We start from the raw sequence: 21,754 nt of genomic DNA on the forward strand, positions 1-21,754 counted from the left end.
CATCCTCTAAAGACTGGACAGCTTAACACCTACAAAAGTGAATGTCTTTCCCCTCCTGCAGACTCTTTTGCGGCTTTTCTTTCACCTGCAGTCTGAAAAAAGAAAACAGATGCATGGGCATTACTGAAACAAACCTTGAAGTAGTCTGCAAAATTACAAACCACAAGCTAGGCTTGACACTATGATTACACTGGACATGACTAATGACATTCCATCAAATGCATTAGGCAGGAGTCACATGGAGAGGACACCTATGTTAGCCATGACTGCCATTTGGGATGCCAATTTACATGTCAGACAGCCATGTGGCAAACTTGTCTGTGCTTCTCTAATGCTTTAAATTGTGCTGAAATGTGACAAGTAGTCAAAAGCATATAATGGAAAGCAAATTTCATGCATATATGCTTTCCAAAGTGGTCTAACACCTTGGACTTCTTTATCTGGGGGGGCAGACCACTGCACTCAAGTCAACAGTTTTCTTTAGGGCAGCTTCCACCACAAGGTCATCTACACGGTCTTACTCTAATATTCCAGGTCACTGGGTGGAGGGCCCTTATAGAGTCTCCTTGGTATTGGTGCCACTCAATAGGTTCTTGCCAAGCTCTCTCACAGTGAGATAGACCAATTCACTAGTAAGGGGAGGTGACCACCGAAATGGTAGAAGGGGAAAATCTCCTGCTGTATATTTTCTCAGAGAAGACAGAGGTCAACATGCATTGCCTCTCCCTGCCCGACCCATTAATTGTATTATCTCTCTAAAATTTGGGGGATACAGGAAAGACTCTCCTATGGCTAAATCAGAACTCAGGGTTGGGGACTCCAGAGCTGCATCCAGATGCATCTTATTACATGTCCTCTTCCTAGGAGCACTTGGACTTCATCCGAGTGAAAAGAAGCGATATCTACTCTGGATACCACTGTCCTAGCCCCCATCCCTACCGCTCTGAAGATGATACACCCAAAACAAGTTAAAAAGCATCCAGGGAAGGAGCTGATACCAAACCAAACTCTGTACGGATAGCTGTTAACCCTAGAAATTGCCTCTGCATTGTCTTTAGTCTTTCAGTGAATGACACCAAGACTCTCAACACTGAGAAGACTGATGGTTGAACAGATGCTGGAGCCAAAAGAATTAACACAGTGTTAAGGATAGCAGGTCTCAGCACCATGGTTGATGGCATGAAGTACATCTTTAGAGTTTAACTGAAATGCAGTGGGCAGTCCTGAGATGATCACAGCCCAGATCAAAACTGACCTGTCAATGATGGATGCTCCTAGTTATCTTTAGCACTCAAACTCAGCATTTTATTATTTATTTATTTATATTTGTTGACCAGGAGTGTCCGACTGGACGTAGGTCCATTTTCAGCGGAGGCCCGGGGAGAAAAGCTCCAAAGCATCAAAATCACTTGTACAGAGGAAAGTTATGGTGCTAATTACAAAGTCAAACTCAGGGCTCAAAGTGATTTCAAAGGGACGCAGAGTGGCTTTGAAACGTATGGCACCAGACATAGCCCAGAGAATGAGCAGCAGACAGAAAGGGCAGGGGGACCTTAACTTGCCATCCTGGAAACAGGAAGAGAATAGAGTATATTCAACTCAATTTTTGCCTTGAGCAGAGTAATATCTTGCCCCAGTCTGTGTGTAAGAGAGTACTACAAAGGGATCTGGATGAATGAACAGACATGGACAAGGAGGTTCTAACTTCTAAATATCTTGATAACTCTTCCAATCAGGAAAATCTGATGACTCTTCTTTCTATGCATAAGGTACTGAATCATGACAAACATCCAAGAAACATTTAGGGACAAAGTCTGCAAGACATTACCGATCTATCCCTCTCTTCAGAGGGGAAAATGGGAGTGCTTTAAGCTCAGGGGAAGCACATACTGTATTCCCTAACTGAATCTGTGTCATCAGCTTTCCTCTCTTTCTTGTTCTTGCCTATGCCCAAAAGAATCACTACAGAATAATCCTAAAGTATGGCTCTGTTGTGCAGATGGATAAAACCTTAACTGCAACCCAGGTGATCGGGGTTCAACTGCAGCCTCAGTACTGATGACAACAGGCAAGGAGAGGAAGGCATTAAGGGGAGTGGGTTGCTTTCCTCTCCTGGGGAAAGAAGGTTGCAGACAGTTGGGAAGCACACAGGAAGTACAATTTCCCAAGTGCAGACTGGTGAAATCACTTCCTGTGCTTGAGCGAAGGGGTGGGGCTGCTTGCTGACATCTCTTGTGGAAGCAAGCTCATTGCTCATCCCTCTTCCACTCCTTAGCTGACAGCCCATGGAGACTTATGGCCACACATTAAATGATAGTCCCTTTCAGCTGACTTGCCCTCAATGATGAAAAAATGAATGGATCAAAATGTTTGAGAATGGGCTGATGATCATCAAGAAGCAAAGGCAAAGAGAAGTCCAAATTCCAGACAAGCAATACAAATCACAGAGGTGTCTTGAGAGGAAACTCTGTGTGCACATTTAGTACATTTATAGAACTTTGAGGCCTGTCCTTTATCCATACTGAAAGAAACACAAAATCCCACAGGTCAAGTACATTCAGCTGACCCGATGGACAAGGGGGAGCACTGAGAGGAACTGAAATTCAGCTGCAGCGGTATGAAAAAAAATAACTCAAATATAAAGGGATCCAAAAATGCTGTCCACAGACTTCAAAAAGCAGGAAGAAAAAGCCTGGGAGCACCTTTCAATGCTTGCTGATATGTTGTAAGAGAGAGATCTAGAGAGAAGGAGATGTCTGGAGCACTATGGGAGTGATGGGGAGAAGTACTGAGACTAGGAGAATCTCAAACTGCTGCCTGTGACTTCCATTCTTACAAGTGAAGTGAAAAGACTGCAGTATGCAAGATCACGCTCAGTTCAACATACAATTAAAAATACACAGAACACTTGAATGGAAGACTTCCACACACTGCTAATACAGTAGGAAAATTTCATATAAAACCATTTTTTTCTTTCAAATTTTAATCAGTAAAAGTCATCAAGAAAATATGCTGTTCCCACAGCAGGGTATTATGCATGGGGTGTGTCTAATGAGAACTACAGATCTGTCCAGCAGTGTTTTTCTTCCCCAAAGCAATTCAGAAATAAATAATATGTGGAACTCAACAATATTACAAAAAAAAAAGTTTTTGATATAGTACAGGACTGCTGGACCCGAAGTCCTACTATCAATCTTTCTATTACAATGTTTTTGACAAGCTGGAAGACGTAGTAAAATGTAGCTTCTTCGGGTATCTTGATGAGGTATCCAGCAAAAACGCTGCTCAAAATCACAACTCCCAGGACGTTCACTAGACTGACACAGTGCTATCTCCACGTGCTTTCTACAATGTCTTCTGATAAGTCAATGCCCTTGCTTCTTTGATAAGAATCTGTGCAGGGAGAAAATACATATTCAGACATATAATACAATAAAGTATGTCCAAAGTCACTGGGAATGAACAAGTAGGATATAAAATATGTTCTGATTGTATTACTTGATACATGTAAGAACCTTCACTTTGATCAGTCCTTAGTTGGCTAAGTATTCTCCACTAGACTCAGTTGTATACTATTTCAGTAAAGTCCCACATTCACACATCTGCCTACCCACACCAATGGATACTATGATATAGCATTCCCACTACATAAACATGCACATTCTCAGAGCTAGACAGTTTGCCCTTGTGCCACTAATATACAGCTTCCTGCAAATCAATAAATAAGGAATATTTTACACTGATATTTTTATATTTTAATCAAATACATATATATACTATCATGACTTACAGGGAACTAAAAACAGCTACAGACAGCAGAGGAAACACTTCTGTAGGGGGATGAAGGGTGGATAATCCTGACCCCTCTAAAAGGATTCTCTTGAAGATCAACTGATATGGTGAGAACTCAACGTCTAACATTCTTACAGATCAATATATATAGTAAGAACGTATCTGTTATATCCAACAATTATGACCCTTGCTGAATTCCTGAATGGGCTGAATTTCAAGCATTTACCACTAGGGTGGAAGGAACTGCAGGATCACATAACTACACAGGTCAGATAGCGAAAGATCTGAATAACATCCTAAATGAAGCCCCAGCTCCTACAGTCATAGCACAGACAAGTTGCAGTGGTACCAAGGTCTATAATGGAAGCATTCTTTAAGCAAGCAATGGAGGCAGTCTATCCTCTAGTAAACTGAACTCCTGACGCAGTATTTTCCACCACCAAAACAATAATATGCACGAAATCACAGGTCCATAACGTACCTAAGCCATATGCACATTTAACTAGACGCACACAAATGTTCTTGCCACTCTTTTCAAGTATGTAACAGAACACACAGTGTACTGATGGCAAAAGATAATACTGCTGGCAATCCACATGAAAAATATCTACTTGACAGCTTCAAGCCCTTCCCTCTCAGGCACACAGATGATGAGGAAATTACTGCACCCCTAAACTAAAACACCTGATGTAGGTAAGAACTGAATTGGTGGTGTGCACAGTGTTAATGGCCCTCTGTTCCCTGGTTTCTGGCACCACAAAAGGAAAGAAAAGTTCATGGAATGGTTCAGGGCCAACTCTGAAACAGCTTTGGAATGAAATATGGGTTAATTCTGAGAAAGCCTCTGGCCATGTGAAAGACTAAAGCTGGCTCCCTACACATAACCGACTGAAGCTCCTAGGTGATGTTCATAATCAAACTTTTCTAAGACATGAATTTCACTGCAAATGAGCTGCCAGGCTCAAAGAGCAAACAAGCCAGTCTATAAACCATAACATGATATTCAGGTCTCAAAGTGGAAATATTCTTCACAGTAGAGTGAAAAAGATGCACTCCTTTAAGTAGTTGATCAAGCAGTACTGGACCACAATCCTGCACTTTACAAAGCCAGGATGCTCAGACATAGCGGATACATGTGCCATAAGTAAGGCATAACTATTAGATCATACAAGCTGCCTGAGGTATTTCAAGGCCACCTAGAAGCAGACTGACTAAAGCACTACAGTACACTGTTCTACCCAGTCTGAAAACAATTTCCACTACAAGGAACTGGCCTACAAAGTAAATGGCTCCCAGACAATCAAAATAATCTCTATGAACATGGTAAGTGAATCTGGTGAAATGAAGGAGGCATACATCACAAGCCAGGGAAAGATGCGAAGCTGGTTACTTCTCAGTCATCAGTGACATCCTTGGCTTGGACTGGAAGCTTTGGTAACTACCAGGGACCTCAGATTCCAAGCTCACTTTCCCTATTAGCCATTAATGGGCAATGGGAATGAGCTCTGGTAATTCTTTCCTGAACTCTAACAAGATGAGAAATCAAAAAGAATGGTAGCAATATACTCAGAATGTTTCAAGTGACAGAAGAATGTTTCCATGTCCTGCTGAAATGCTGGGAAAGAGAAAGGGCTGTGTTATCACACTTCTGGAAGATCCTGACTGGACATAGCTTCAGAATCTTAGGATGCAAGCAAAGTCTGAATGTGCAACTCGGTATCAACCAGCTTGTTACTTTTCCCCAGGAAAGTGAACTGTTGAGAACAAAACACCCCATGTATGATCTTACCACTAACTGAGCAATGCCTCCATGGACAAGGGGTACCAATTTATACCCCTAGGTTTACGTACACTATAATGCAATGGCTGTCTGACTGGGTGACAAAAGAGCAAATAAGCAATTTCTTCTCCAAGGCTCCAGGGGCAAAGAATAATGTTCTTGACTCCAAATGGATAACGTGAAGCCCACTCTCCAGATAGAAACACTTCATATACCACAATGGAGCCTAAGTAAGCTGCGTAGCCTGCAAGTGAAGACTGGTTTGTCAAAATCTGAGACAGTTTCTATTACAGAAAATGAAGACACACCAGAGTGTAGCTGTGTACAGTCCTCCACTCTAAGGCCCGATAATGTCCAGTAACCAGAAGCATGAAGCAATTTAGAGACCATTGACAACTTACAGTCCACTGTAGCACTGTGAAGACTGTAAATACGATAAAGAACAAGGGGCACAGCTAGTGTGAGACTAGACTCTGTAATGCACCCTCACTTGTCAGTGAAACCATCAACATCCTAAGCCCTCTCCAATGGAAAGAAAATACAATACTGAAAAGTACCAACGCCATGCCAACAAAGACCATCTTCTGAGCAGAAGTTAAGGATTTCCCCCAATTTATTTTCACCCTTAAAGACTGGAACCACGTGAGTGCCGGCTACAATGCCACTTCCTAACAGCCCATGGATAAGGCCCACTAGCAGCTAGTTGTCCATGTAAAGGAAAAAGATAGTACAGTTGTATAAAATCTTACCATAACAGCAGATGTCATCCTTTTCACTGTTGCAGCACTCATTATCTCTGGGATCTCCTGCCAATTATAGCTCACCATCTGACCAGTCAAACAAAGCTTTTATAACCTAGGGGGTGTCATACATGTCAGACGTATGCTGCTCACATAAGCATTGGGCATAAATGTGAAGTGTGTACGCGCCCAACTCAGAAATGAAGTGCCCCAGGAGAACTAGGACCCCTTTTTTAATTTCTCCAAATCTTTTGGGTTTCTAATACCATGACGGGAATGGACCCCTTTCCTAAGTAAAAGTAAGATTAATATTCATAAAATTAGTACTAATTCAATATTCGATGTCAGCCAGAAGTGCTCTTTGCAGCACTCGCAATGTGCCCAGTAATGACTCCTCCTGCAATTCGTATGGAGTTACATGTATTGGTAACATATCTAAATACAATTGTAGATTCCTTTTTATAAGATCCGTTGCTCCTACTACTATTGGGACTGTCTGGGTATCTTTCTTCCACATTGCTCTTGTTTCTGCTTGCAAATCCTGTTATTTTATGACTTTGTGTCTCTGTATGCAAGACACTGTAGTCACTGGGTGTGGTGACTTCAATGATCAACGCTACTTTTTTCTTCTATTCATGGATCACTATATCCAGTTTTCTAGCATCTACCTTTTGAACTGCTGGTAATGGATGATCCCATGTGATGTAAACTCCAATCCCCAGTGCAAAAAAGCTTGCCACATTATGTCACAGCCAGCAATGACGTGTGCAACTGTTTCTCCCACATGTTCAATGGACTTTGTAAACCAATGTGTATGCAAGCCCATTATCTTGGGCCTCCAATATTAACCTTTTACCTCTTGGTTTGAATTTGCCTCTCCTTTTTAACCATTCCTGTGTTCGTTCCTGATTAACATAAGGTCATTCCAAAAGTTTTCTATACTTGCAACTATATTTATGCATTTTCCACATTTTTTGGCTTCTCATCTGGTCCTTCACCTTATATTCTTTCTTTTGTTTTTTGGCACCTTCAGTTGCTGCCTGATTTTTATCTACTTCTGGTTTGATTTCCATTCCTGCTTGACGCTGATATGCTTCTGGTAGATTAAGCAGAGAAGTCATCTTAGATTTATTCTTTTCATGTTTCAAAACTTTCATCATGTTTGGGTCTTGTGAGGTCAGCAGATATGTGTGGAGTCCCACGACTGCAGATCTATACATGTAATCAGTTTCAAGGAGGTCTAGCCCTCCTTTGGAACTGGGAATATATAATCTTGGTATGCAGTGATTTTTTTTTAAATCAGTTGGTGAGCATGAAGCATCCTTGTTTTCCTATCTAATCTATCCAACACGTTTTGGGGCCAGTCAATAATTCCAAAAAGTACAGTTGTGTACACTTACCATAAATGTAGATGTTCGAGTGCATTCACTGTTGCAGTCATCACATTTGGGTTATCTGTTTGCAGTAGCCCTCAGTCGGCCTGACTATCAAAGTCTTGGGTCCTGCGTCGGTTGCTGTCTCATCTTCCGTGATGTCAGGTATTCAGGGGTATAAAGCATGCAGCCGACGCCATTACATCAGTTTTTCTTGCCCCGGATGTCAGGTGCCCCCCTAATAGGAAGCAATTAAATATATATATATATATATATATATATATATATATATATATATATATATATATATATATATATATATACACAATGGTATACCTCCAGCACAAAATCAAATACACCAAAAAGCTTTTAAGCATAGAAAAGGAGAGTACAGGTATAGCCAAAAGAAGTCAGGGGACTGGAGGGGAGGGTAACCAGGACTGCTACAGTAAATGCACTCGAACATCTACATTTATGGTAAGTGTACACAATTGTACTATGTTCTTTGTGTTTCACTGTTGCAGTCATCACATTTGGGTAGATTCCCAAAGCTAAGGATGGGAGGAGGAAATTAGATAGCATTAGGACCAGCTATAAGGCCCTGCAAGACTGCAATGGTAAAGCCAGCTCTGGATTTAGAGAAAATAGGCAAATGGTAATGCTTGGTGAAAGTATGTACAGAACTCCAGGTAGCAGCTTCTAGGATGTCCCTGGTAGGGACACCTCTGAGAAAGGCTGTGGAGGTAGATGCAGCCCTGGTTGCATGGGGTCTAATCCCCTGTGGGATAGGTTTTCCATGGTGCTTATAGTAGAAATGAATGCAAATCCTATCCATTTAGAAATGGTTTGCTTTGAAATAGCCTTCCCCTCTGCCCCTGCAGCAAATGACACCAGCAGTTGTTCAGACTTCCTTTGAGGTTTAGTCCTGTCCAAGTAAAATCTCAGTTGTCTGTGCACATCTAAGGAATGCAGTATGCATTCCCCTTTGTTCTGTGGATTAGGGAAGAAGGTTGGCAAATGAATGGACTGATTAACAGCCACACTGGAAACCACCTTGGGCATGAAGGAGGGATTGGCCCTAAGGGATACTTTGTCCGCATGAAAGAAGATGAAAGGCTCCACTGCCATAAGGGCCTGTAATTCAAATACCCTTCTTGCTGAAGTGATTGCTAAAAGGAAGGCTGTTTTCCAAGAAAGGAATTTCAACTCTGCATTTGTAGTAGGCTCAAAAGGAGGAAGAGTGAGTTTTTCCAATACAAAGTCAAGGTCCCAGGCTGGAGTTGGGGCTCTCCTGGGTGGTCTAAATTCTTTTGCCCCTCTGAGGAACTGCTTGAGCAGTGGATGAGAGAAGATGGGTGGTTCTGTGTTGTAATGAGCTGAAATGGCTGTGGCGTGAATTTTGATGGAGGAAAAAGAAAGGCCCTTGTGAAGCATCTCAGTTAAGTATTGGAAAATCTGAGGTAAGTTGGGTGCTGTTGTGGCCATCCCTTGAGTTTGGTCCCAGCACAGAATCTTTTCCATTTTTCAGCATAAGATTTTCTAGTACTAGGCCTCCTTGCCTCCAAAATGACATCTAACACTTGTTTACTGAGGGATGGTAATGGGGAAATTAGATAATTAGCCAGGCTGCCAGGTTCAGGGTTTGAAGCTGAGGGTGCAGAATCTGGCTGTCCTGCTCAGACAGCAGGGTAGGGGTCTGAGGCAGGTGCCATGGAGCCAGCAGTGACACTGCGCAAGAGGGGGTACCAGTGTTGGTGAGGCCAGTCTGGTGCAATCAGTATCACCCTTGGTTTGTCCTGTGTGATCTTTAGTAGCACTTTGGAGAGGCAGAGGGGGAAAGGCATACACTGATAGATTTTTCCAGCTGAAGGACAGAGCGGGGAGTCCTTGTGCAGAATTTGTCCAATTGGTAGTTCTGGGGAGAGGCAAATAGGTCTATATCTGGGCTCCCCCCATTTGTGTATCAACATGTTGAAAGTCTTTGGTTCCAGTTTCCACTCATGTGGGTCCATGAGATTTCTGCTTAGTTCATCTGCCAGTGTATTTAGTGTTTCTGGCAGGAACTAAGCTTGTAGATGCACTTGGTAGCTCAAGGCTGTGTTCCACAGAGCCATGATTAGTCTGCAGAGGGGGTAGGAATGGGTACCCTCCTGCTTGTTTATGTACCACATAACAGTGGTGTTGTCCGTCTTTACCATTAATTGTCCTGGAAGAATGTGTTCCTTGAAGGCTGTCAGCGCATTCGGTACAGCTAACATTTCTTTTTGATTGATATGCAGGTGCATTTGACTTGGGCTCCATTTGCCCTGAATGCACTTCCCTGCTAGGTGAGCCCCCCATGCATAGTCTGATGCGTCTGTTGTTAGGGTTTGGGCGGCAGGGGGTAGAGTGAATGGCAGTCCCTTTTTTAGGTGGCACCAAAGGAATTCTAACCATAGGCAAGGTATGATAGGAATCATTGCTTCTAGATCCTGAGAATGTTGACACCATAGGCTTTTTAGATACCATTGTAGTTTCCTCATATGCAGTCTTGCATATGGATTTAATAGAATGCAGGAGGCCATGAACCCCAAGGCTTGTAGTATTTGCCTTGCAGATAGCAGGGTCTTTGTGGCCATTAATTTGAAATAAATTGTCAAATTAATTTGTTTCTCTGGCGTGAGGAAAGCCATCTGGGAAGTTGTGTTCAAGCTTGCTCCCAGGAATATAACTTTGTTGACAGGGCACCAGATGAGATTTCTTTTCATTTATGGTGTACCCCAGACAAGTGAGCACCTTTTGTACAAATGCCAGATGATTCAAAAGTATGTCCTGGCTTTCTCCCTGAATTAGACAATCGTCCAGGTATGTATATATTTGAATTTTTCTTTGCCTGCAAAATGCAATGACTAGAGCTAGGCACTTTGTGAATACCCTGGGCGCAGTAGATAAGCCAAAGGGCAGTGCAGAGAACTGATAGTGCATGTAGCCTGCTTTGAAGCATAGGTATCTTCTGCAAGATTCCCTGATTGGGATGTGCAGGTAGGCTTCCTTTAGATCCAGTGTTGCCAAACAGGCATCTTGTCGAGCATAGGAAGCAATTGAAGAGTTAGCATCTTGAATTTTGGAATCACCAAAAAAGTGTTTAAGATGGATAGGACACCATGAATTGTCTTTTTGGGTACCAGGAAAAGTCGAGTAGAAACCTTGTCCCTTTTCCTCTTCTGGTACAGTTTGAATAGCCTTTATGCTTAAGAGAGACAGTACTAGCTTTTGAGCTTCTGCCCGCTGATTTGGGGGTAGATTGGTAACGTGTGGAAGTGAAATCTGTATCCTTGGGAAACTATATTTAAAACCCATTTGTCCTGGGTAACGAGCTCCCAGTTTTTGGCCTGCAGAGCAATCTTTCCCCCTAAAGAAGCAGACAGTTGAGAAGTGCTTGGAAGTTTTAAGGTTGAGTCACTGAGACAGCATACCATAGGGGGAAGTCTTAGTACTCACTGATTTGGAAGTGGAAGCCCCCCACTGCTTAGCCCTGTGCGTACCCTGGGACTGAAACCTGGGGGGTTCTGCTTGTTCTGGGTTTGGACTGAGAAGGCCTGGAAGAGGCAGGAAAGGACCAATTCTTAGAGGGCCAATGCCTACTAAATCTTGGAGGCTGTACTTGTAGGTAATCCTTAACAGTTTGCATTTATTTAGCTTTTTCCTCCATATTTTTAAGAACTTCTTCAGCTTTGTTGCCAAAAAGGCGGTCCTGATTTAAGGGAGCATCCAGCAATTTAGTTTTAACATGATCTGGCAAAGATTGCTCCTTAAGCCAAGCATGCCTTCTATGTACAGACCCAGTGACAGCGGCCCTGCAAGATGCTTCTAATGAATCAAAACCACATTGCAAAGTATATTTTCCAATCTCTTCAGTAGAATGCATTAAATCCTGTAAATCTTTATTTTCAGCACAGTCAGGAATCAACATAATTTTCTGTTTAAGCAATCCAGTAATATGTTGCTGATACTTTAACATGTGAAACTGACAGTTTAAGGCCCTAATAGCCAAGGTTGCAGAAGTGTATACCTTCTTACCCCATCTATCCAGTGCCCTGGAGTCTCTATCAGAAGGGGTAGGATTTTTGGCAGTAGTAGCCTTAATGCCCTTGGGTCCCTGTGAAATGGTCTCAGGATCCGCAGTAGGATTTTTAAAAAGGAACTTGAGAAAGTCAGGAACCCTGTAATATCTATCAGGTTTTCTGAGAGCAGAAGGTAAAGAATCAGGGGCCAAACTAGATTCCAAAAAGGCATCAACAATGTCTAGCACAGGAGGGACAGCTAAAGGCCTGCGTTGAGGCAGGAGTAAGAAATCCCTAAGCCTCTTTTTAGAATCAGAGTAATCCTGGCTTTCCCAGCAGAAATGCTCCCTAAGAGTATGCAAGGTTTCACCAAAAGAGAAATCCTCCGGAGGGGAAGCAGAGGGAATACTGTCCTCTGCATCAGAATCCTCATAGGTAGATAAGGCTAAATCCTGGTCATCAGAAGAAACAGAAATTTCAGAATCCTGGTCAGAAGAGTCATAAGCAAATTCAGTCCTACGACTCTTAGAAGGGGAGGGTTGGCTTCCCCTGATTAAAGTAATAAGGTCTTCAGCCATTCTTATCATTTGTTTTTTAGGCATAGAGGCCTGAGCATGCAGTCTGGGTGTCAGTTTTCTAGGCATGGTTTGAGTTCTAGGCCTTAAAGAAGGTGGCGGCATTGGTTTAATATGCAAGTCAGTAGGCCTGAATACACCCTCAGAAGCCGGTGCCTGCACAGCGGCTTCGGACCCATCCAAGGTAGAGACATCCGCAGGTTCCACAGTTGAAGAATCTCGTGGCATACCGGACTCCGAATGGGTCTCAGTCGAGGCCTGCGAATCTGAAGTAGCGGGTATCAGGGGCTGCGAAAGCGCCTCACTGAGTACCGGCGACTGGCTTAGAAGAGTCGTCGGCAGCTTTGGACCCAGGCGGCCTGTCTCTGTCTTTATCTTTGCATTTTTTCGAAATGTCGGTAGTCGGATGGCTTTCCGAAGACATATCTGGATAATTGAACCGAGGACCGAAATATTTAGAAGTGTAAATATACCAATGAGGGATAGTTCGTTGGTTAAATAAGGCACAAAACCGACAGCGAGGTACGTCGTGGTCAGGGCCTAGTTAAGGAATACAGTACGAATGAAAATCTTTATGAGGTATTTGCTTTCCACAAGAAATGCAATTATTAACTTTTACTGACAGCGGTAAAGAGCAAGAAAAAGTTTCCCCAACGGGATACTTAGCTTTAGTTGAAGACTTCGGTTCTGAAACTCAAAAATGAAAATTTCAGGAGTCAGCCGACCGGCACTTGTGAACTGTTTCTGCTTTGGGCACAGCGAGAAAGAATGACATAATGGCATTGGGCTGCATGCTTTATACCTCTGACTACCTCAAGTCACAGAAGATGAGACAGTAACCGACGCAGGACCCAAAACTTTGATAATCAGGCCGACTGAGGGTTACTGCAAGCAGATAACCCAAATGTGATGACTGCAACAGTGAAACACGAAGAACATCGGTAAGTTAGGACAGGAAGAGCAAACTGGTTTATAGGTTGGATTTTGTTCCTTGATGTCAAGCTGTTTTCAGTATTCATTTAAGCCTTCTAAAGTATTCATTACTAAGTTTTGTTTGCATTTTTTCATATTTTATTGTTGATCCTTCATCATTTCCCAAATATTTATACACTCCCTCTTGCTCAAGTTCTTTTATATCACATTCTTGTCCCAAACTGATGTTTTCCTGGTGCTGCAGTTTTCCTGCTTTAAAGGTTGCTTTTGCACATTTATCAAGACCAAATGACAATCATCTGAAAAAGTTTTGACAACTAGCAGTTGTGCTTTCAGTTCCTCATCTGATGAGCTATACATTTTTAAATCGACAAAGAGAAGATGAGAAGTCTTTACACTTTGTTGTTTTCTAGCAGGCAAATTATAGCCATGACCTGTTAAGTAGACAGCTTAATGGATTAAGGGCAAGGCAGAATAGCAGCAGTGACAGTCATCCTGGAATATCCCCCTTTAAATTTTTATTGCAAAGTGGTCTGCCACTGTTTCATAGTCACTGTAATGTAGTCGATCAGTGCAAGGTGCATTTTTTATACATTTTAAGCACTCTTTTAACCATGAATGTGGGATACTATCAAATGCTTTTTTGTAGTCAATCCATGCCATACTTAGATTCTTCCCCTTTTTACAGTTCTCCACTACCACTTTAAAACAAATGATCCTTTGTTCCATATGACTTTTTATTGCCCTTTTGTTGTACTGCCAATAATTGAGTTTTCTTCTAAATGACTATAAACTCATTTTGGCATCAATTCCCTAGTATAGTTTAAACGTCGTCGGAAGGCAAGTTATTAGTCTAAAATTTTTAGAGCAGCTTACAGGTTTCACTCTTAAGAAGCAGTGTTTTTCCTGTTGTTACCCAGGTTGGTGTCTGTTCAGGGTGCTCATATAAATAGTTCTTACTCATAGCTAAATCTTTGTGCAAAGATGTTAATACTTTTAACCAAAAATTAGGTATTTCATCTGGGCCTGGGGTTTTCCATTTAGAAACTTTTCTTAACTTTGTTTCAATCTCTTTGGTTATTTCATCCCATTTCATATCCTGTACCTTTAAACTTCTTATTCTTTCTTTTACTTCTTCAATTATAGGTTAGTACTAAGCTAATTGCCATTGTGAGCCATTTTAAGCCTAGCCAATTATCCCTTGTGAGACTCAAACCCTGCACATTGCTTTTGTAAGGCAAACACCTTAACCATTATTCCACCCTCCCAACCCATTTAGCATCTTGGTTATGTTCCACAGAATCTTCATAGATACTTCTCCAAAATGTATGCATATCTTCTTTGTCAGTCTTTCAATTCATTTTACCTTGTTAACTAATTCTCTATAAAACTTTTTTGGGCCATCAATAAATTGCTTGTTTTGTACTTTTCCTTTACATTTATCTGCATATATTCTAAGTTTTTCTGCCTGTGCTGAGATTTTTAGTTTACTTGTGATAGTGCATGATAGATCCTGGTCTGTTCTAATACTGCACATTGCTTTCATCATGTCCCCAGTGTGAAGGATAGCATGTGCATTAAGAAAAAGAAGAGATGACGAGGAGAAAGGAAACACTGGCCAGTACAAAAATACCACCAATGGAAAAGGAAGACGAAAGGGGTCAGAAGGAAGGGATTCAATACAAAAACAGTGAAAAGGGCAATACCTACTGTTAAACTAAGGTTTTACATAACTGTACTATGAATGAACAATAGCCTTGGCAAAACCTGCCCTGTTCCTGGAAATTATATATAATTTGAAATGTTTTGTAAACGTGTGAACTGAAAGTTAGGAGCTTCAAGGGTGGAGGTGGTGTCCAAACCTTTGAAGAAAGCCTCAAGGAAGTCACCGCACTTGTAGAATGAGCCCTTATGGAAAGACAACTGCTTACCATGAAAACAACAACAAAAAGAAATGGCCTTGGAAATTCAGGAGGAGATGGTTTGCTTTGAAACTGCCAAACATAAATGTCCTGGTATAAAAACAAACAAAAAGCTCATCAGATTTATGAAAAGTTTTTTCTAGATAATATCTGAGCTGTCAATGTAAATCCAAAGTATGAAGAACCTTCCCACTAGCAGACTGGGGAGAAGAGAAAAAAGAAGAAAACTGGATACACTGATTAACATGGGGACTCTGTGCTCCAGACCAGAAGTGTATCCCTCACTGGTAAGATAAGACCATAAACTAATCTCACTGGATATTCACATCCCGACCCCACCCCCTACCCAGAAAACCACAGTGAAAAACTTCTCTAAAGCAAACTTCACACTCCTCAAAACCAAGGTGGAATCCTTCAAAGCCCCCGGGCCTGTGGAAAATACGGCCCAGACCGCAGAATCCTTTATAAACACATTCTATGAACACCTTCAGGAATGCATGGATCATGCAATCCCAAATAAAACCAAGACCCAATCCTCCAAAGGCAGAAGTCTTGTCTGGTGGACCCCAGCCATAAACAAACTATACAATAGAAGGAGGAAGCTACTAAATGATGGAGCAAAATCCCAAAAAGGGAAGGCATCACTGATCAGTATTAGCAAAAAACTACGGGCACTCATAAAATTGTCTAAGGCCAGCTTCGAGAGAAAAATTGCACAGGACACTAAGGATAATCACAAGGCTTTCTTTAGTTATGTTAGGAACCTGGGTGGTAATTCCCAGATATGCTCAGAATTAGTCCAAAATGACAAAAAATACACCGAACCCACAGACATTGCCAACATCCTAGCTGACAGGTTCAGCGCAAACTTCTCCCCCCCCCACCAAAAGGGCAAATATCTATCCCAGCAGAGCTCTGCCCCCCTGACATCTCAGATGCTCAGGTAAGAGCCCTCTCCAAAGCAAAAACACAGCCTCAATGGGACCAGATGGTGTCCCGGCTGCGTCCTACATGAACTCCAAGAAGAGCTAAACCCAAACATAAAACTACTGTTCAATCTCAGCCTTACTACAGGATATGTGCCCAAAGAGTGGCGTACAGCAACAGTGGTCCCTCTCCATAAAGGTGGTGCCTCAACGGATCCTGGAAACTATCACCCCATAAGCCTGACTAGCTTGGTCTGCAAAGCTATGGAAAGGATCATCATGGACCTCATAAATAAAGATATTGGGGACCTACAGACACTGGATCCTACCCAGTTCGGCTTTGTTAAGGGCAGATCCTGCCTCTTAAACCTAATTGATTTCTTTGAAACAGTCACCAAGGCCATTGACGAGGGGAAGGTGGTCCACACAGCCTACCTGGACCTCACAAAAGCCTTCGATACAATACCCCACTCGGGCATTATAGATAAGCTCACCAGCTTAAATATAAACCCCTATGTCACTAGATGGATTGCAAACTGGCTCAAGGACAGAACCCACATGGTTAGAATTGCTGGAGTCATGTCAAACTCCAAACCAGTTACAAGTGGTGTCCCACAAGGCTCAGTCCTGGGACCTCTCTTGTTCGGTATATATTTCTCGGAGGTACAGGCCAACACGGAAGGACTGTGGCTGACCAAGTTCACAGATGACTGCAAACTGGATGCCATAATCGACTCTCCAGCCGACACAAGCATCCTCCAAAAGGGCCTCATAGAAACAGACAACTGGTGCCAGAGCCATGGCCTCAAGCTAAATGCCAAAAAGTGTATAGTCATCCCAAACAACGAAAAGGCACCAAGTAGCAAGCAGCAAGTAGCAAACAACGACCACAGTATCCAAAAAGTTCTTTAATAAAATCTCTGACGTCTCGGCCAAAGCCTTCAAGGAGAATAAAATTGTATACAAGCATCCACATTTTATAACAAACTAGTAACTCAATTAAGCAATTAATTAAGCAACACTCTTCAACTGAACTCAGCATTGAGCCCACAAGGAGACATAGTTTTATACTTTAAAATAAGCATAGCTTCTTTTTGCAGTAACACAGTTTTAACATCCTGCTGACAATACATTATTGGCTTAACTTGTTCTAAAATAGTGGCTTTTAAACCTTCACTATTTTTGTTATGACATTCTAAAAAATGCAAAGCTACAGGGCTTTCAATATTACCATTCTTAATGTCCCTTATATGCTCTAACAATCTCAGTTTGAAGGCCCTTTTGTTTCTCCTATGTAATACATATTACATGGACAACATAGAGCATAAATAACCCCTACTGACTTACAACAAAACTGCTTAACAGGAATAAACTTAACATCATTAATAAATGGAAAACATGATGTGATATATTTGCAACCTTTGCAATTTCCACAAGGGAAAGTGCCAACTTGGCATGGTTCTTTATATAATGAAGGTGGAGGCAAAATAAATTTACTTTTAACCAAAAAATGTTTTATATTTCTACCTCTCCGATAGGAAAATTGTAAATTAACATTCAGCCACTGTTCAACATTTTTGCAAGAAAGTAAAAAAGACCAAAATTGTTTTACTATATCAAGAAATTGAGAAGTAAAACAACCATAAGTGGTTACAAAATACATATTTTCCTTACAGTTATTATTACCATTATATTGAGCCACATTTTTGCAGGGAAAGTAACTATTAACACCATCAAAAAGCTTAACTTTTTTAACTAATTTATCAAAACATCTGTTTAAAATATCTTTGTTATATCCCCTACTCAAGAAAGATTCCACCAAAATATTCATTTCTTGCTGAAAAATATCAGGTCTTCCACATAATCTATATGTACGTAACATTTCCCCATATGGTAAGGCATCCAACGTATGAGGAGGATGACCACTAGTTCCATGTAAATAAAAATTAGTACCATCAAATTTTCTATTGATCGAAGTAATAATTTTAGTACCATTAGAAATATCGAGAATAGCATCCAAAAATGGGACAACAAGTCCCATTTTTAGACCATCAAAACTCATAGAAAATCTATTATGATTAATATCTTTAACAAATGCTTTAATGTCACTTTCATCAGCATCCACCAAGAATATTAGATCATCCACAAACCTATAATAAGATATTACATGGGTCTGAAAAAATCTATGCTTGTATATTGTTTCTAGTTCAAATAAACCCATAAATAAATTAGCATACATGGGGGCAAAAGAAGCCCCCATGGCTGTACCCTGTAACTGATGATACAAAATCTCATTAAACTCAAAAATTATGAGTCAAACAAAAATGAAGTAACTCTATAATAAATGCTGTGACCGGATTATCACCCAAAAAGTAACTAACAGCCTCAATGCCAAAAGGGTGTTTAATGTTGGTATAGAGGCTTTTAACATCAATAGTAAACCACGTCATCCTAGCATTTATTTTCACCCCTTTCATCTTATTCAGAAAATCAAAAACATCACAAATATATGATGGCAATTTGTATACAAAGGGAGCTAGAAACTGATGTAAAAAAATACCCAAATTATGCAAAAAATACAAAGAACCAGAAACAATAGGCCTCCCGGGGGGCCTAGACAGATTTTTATGTATTTTGGGTAGGCAATAAAAAAGAGCCATTTTGAACCTTCTATCTGAAATTTCTTTTTAACATCAGTGGAACTAAAATAACCTAGCCTAACCCCTTTATTTAACAAATCTAAATATTCCTGAACTGATTTGAAATAAACATCTACAGATATAAATTTATAAGTGTTACTGTCATTTAAATGTTCCATACACATAGAAAAGTAATCAGCAGAATTCAAAACAACAAGCTTATTACCTTTATCAGAAGGTTTGAAAATTATGTCAGTTCTTTTACTGAGCCTAACTAAAGCTTGCCACTCATTCCATTGCAAGTTATAATCAATATTAGTTTTATTACTCATAAATTTTTCATAATTGAGTTCAGTAAAAAAATTAACTAAACTAACAAACTGACATAAGTCATTATTTAAATAGCCAGGAGTAAAATTACTAGTGGTAGGTATCTTAGTAGTGTCTAGCTGGCAATATGCATTAATAGCTTCATCTGAAAAACAAGAAAAATAACTATCACCAGAACTACTATCATCAGATGTATCAGCAGAATTTAAAGACGTCGAACAGTTACTAAAGAAATGTTTCAAATGTAACTTCCTGCCAAACACATACATATCTTTTTTAAGTTCATGTAGGGGATTAATAACTGTGGGGATAAATTTCAAACCCCTATTAAGTAAAGACATTTCAACACAGTTAAAATCATAACCAGATAAATTAATAACATAATCTGCAGTATTACAATACCTTAAATTATTCGATACATGTTCATTTTCTACCCCTCTTGTATCCCCCATGTCCATAACGTTGTCCACCTGGAAAGGAAGATTGGTCCCATGTCTGTTTCTGTCCCTGTTGATGATGAAAAGAGGTGGCAGCCTCTCCACGAAATGTAGAGCGAAAGTTCTCCCTTTGTTGGGCCGCTGGTAATACTGGAAACTCCGTTTCATATTCTCCGTCTTCGTAAGATGTATATCCCCCTTCCGACGCTGAAGACACATGAGAAACATTCATCTGTTTACCGGACTGAAACCTAACTTGTTTACTCACTTTCGTGCGCTGTGCTTTAGACAAAAAAGCCCGATTGGCTTCATAGTCACGCACATCACGGAGAAGTTTGCCTTTTTTACGCTCAACTAAAGTAGCTTCATATTCCTTGAGTTTCTGATTAGTTTGAGATAGAAACTCATCAAATATAGCCACAGAAACAGTACTGGATAAATCTGTATACATTTTTTTGATGTTATTACACAATTCTTTTTAAGTGAATCACGTTCAATAAGTATATGTAACCATTCAGTAACACAGACATGTGCAGCATTGACCCACCTCTTGTGAAAAACACAATCAGAGTCCAAAGAAAGGTCAAATGGAGTAGAGGGTCTTTAAAACTCTGAGACCCCTGGGTGTTGTATCTGTCTCTATGTATTTCTGAAGACCACATATATTATAATGTACAGCAGTTTCTTTCCACATTAGTTTCTCCAATTCCTCAAACAAAAGCTTGTTTTCCGCATTAACAGACAAAGGAATCTTCCTTCCAACACTGGAAAAGGGATTGGGAGACCGTCTTCTTCTTTCTTCTTCCCACTTTTCCCAAATAACATTATTTTCAGTAGGCACTCTCTGAGAATTAGAACGCTCACCTCTATCACCTCTCTCAGAGGAATTAACTGGATTCAGAAGAAAATTATCGTCCAGAGACATCTGATTTCCTTCTCTGGTCTCTCTAAAAATCCTTGGAAGATGGTACTGTGGATCAGAAGACATCAAAAACAACGAAAAGGCACCAAGTAGCAAGCAGCAAGTAGCAAACAATGACCACAGTATCCAAAAAGTTCTTTAATAAAATCTCTGACGTCTCGGCCAAAGCCTTCAAGGAGAATAAAATTGTATACAAGCATCCACATTTTATAACAAACTAGTAACTCAATTAAACAATTAAGCAATTAATTAAGCAACACTCTCCAATTGAACTCAGCATTGAGCCCACAAGGAGACATAGTTTTATATTTTAAAATAAGCATAGCTTCTTTTTGCAGTAACACAGTTTTAACATCCTGCTGACAATACATTATTGGCTTAACTTGTTCTAAAATAGTGGCTTTTAAACCTTCACTATTTTTGTTATGACATTCTAAAAAATGCAAAGCTACAGGGCTAGTAAGTCAGTAGGGGTTATTTATGCTCTATGTTGTCCATGTAATATGTATTACATAGGAGAAACAAAAAGGGCCTTCAAACTGAGATTATTAGAGCATATAAGGGACATTAAGAATGGTAATATTGAAAGCCCTGTAGCTTTGCATTTTTTAGAATGTCATAACAAAAATAGTGAAGGTTTAAAAGCCACTATTTTAGAACAAGATAAGCCAATAATGTATTGTCAGCAGGATGTTAAAAAGTACAGTTTTGTACCTACCATAAATGTAGATGTTCGAAGATCCACATTGCTGCAGTCCTTACACTTGGGTAGTCCGCTGTCCTCGGTCGGCCCGAATATCAAAGTATAAGGCTGATGTCGGTCAAGGCGCATTTGACTGACATCAGGACGTCAGGGTACAAATGCGCATGACCGACGTCATATCCTCAGTCTTTTCCTGCCCCAGATGTCAGAAGACCCTAAAAATAAAGGTCAAAACCAAAAGACAGCAAACAAACAACCAACCATCCTAACACTAAAAATATGTACAATATATACAACATACATCATATTGACAACCCAACCCACACAACTGCCTCTAACTACAGAGGGGAAGGAGGGAGGGTAAATTGGACTGCAGCAATGTGGATCTTCGAACATCTGCATTTATGGTAGGTACAAAACTGTACTATGTTCTTCATCTCACATTGCTGCAGTCCTTACACTTGGGTAGAATCCCAAAGCAGAGGTAAGGGAGGATGGCCAAACTATAAGGAAGCAGGAGCTGCCAAAATGCCCTGCAAAACAGCAGTGGCAAAACCAGCCCTGGATTTAGAGTAAAGTGGTAGGTGATAATGCCTAGAGAAAGTATGCACTGAACTCCAAGTAGCTGCCTCCAAAATA

At 40.7% G+C, this 21,754-nt stretch overlaps 1 protein-coding gene across 1 annotated transcript in view; it reads right to left on the bottom strand.

Annotated features, from left to right (window-relative positions):
- Positions 1-2,967: 2,967 nt before the first annotated feature.
- Positions 2,968-21,754, bottom strand: part of UBLCP1 (ubiquitin like domain containing CTD phosphatase 1) — a gene marked incomplete in the record, with an annotated part of 598,821 nt that continues 580,034 nt past the window's right edge. The window contains 1 exon segment of the mRNA XM_044069354.1: positions 2,968-3,393. Within this exon segment, the coding sequence (XP_043925289.1) occupies positions 3,366-3,393 (28 nt within the window).

This window comes from Protopterus annectens, chromosome 4.part0 (genome assembly GCF_019279795.1).
Source record: "Protopterus annectens isolate FY-2018-M chromosome 4.part0, PAN1.0, whole genome shotgun sequence".
NCBI lineage: Eukaryota > Metazoa > Chordata > Ceratodontiformes > Protopteridae > Protopterus > Protopterus annectens.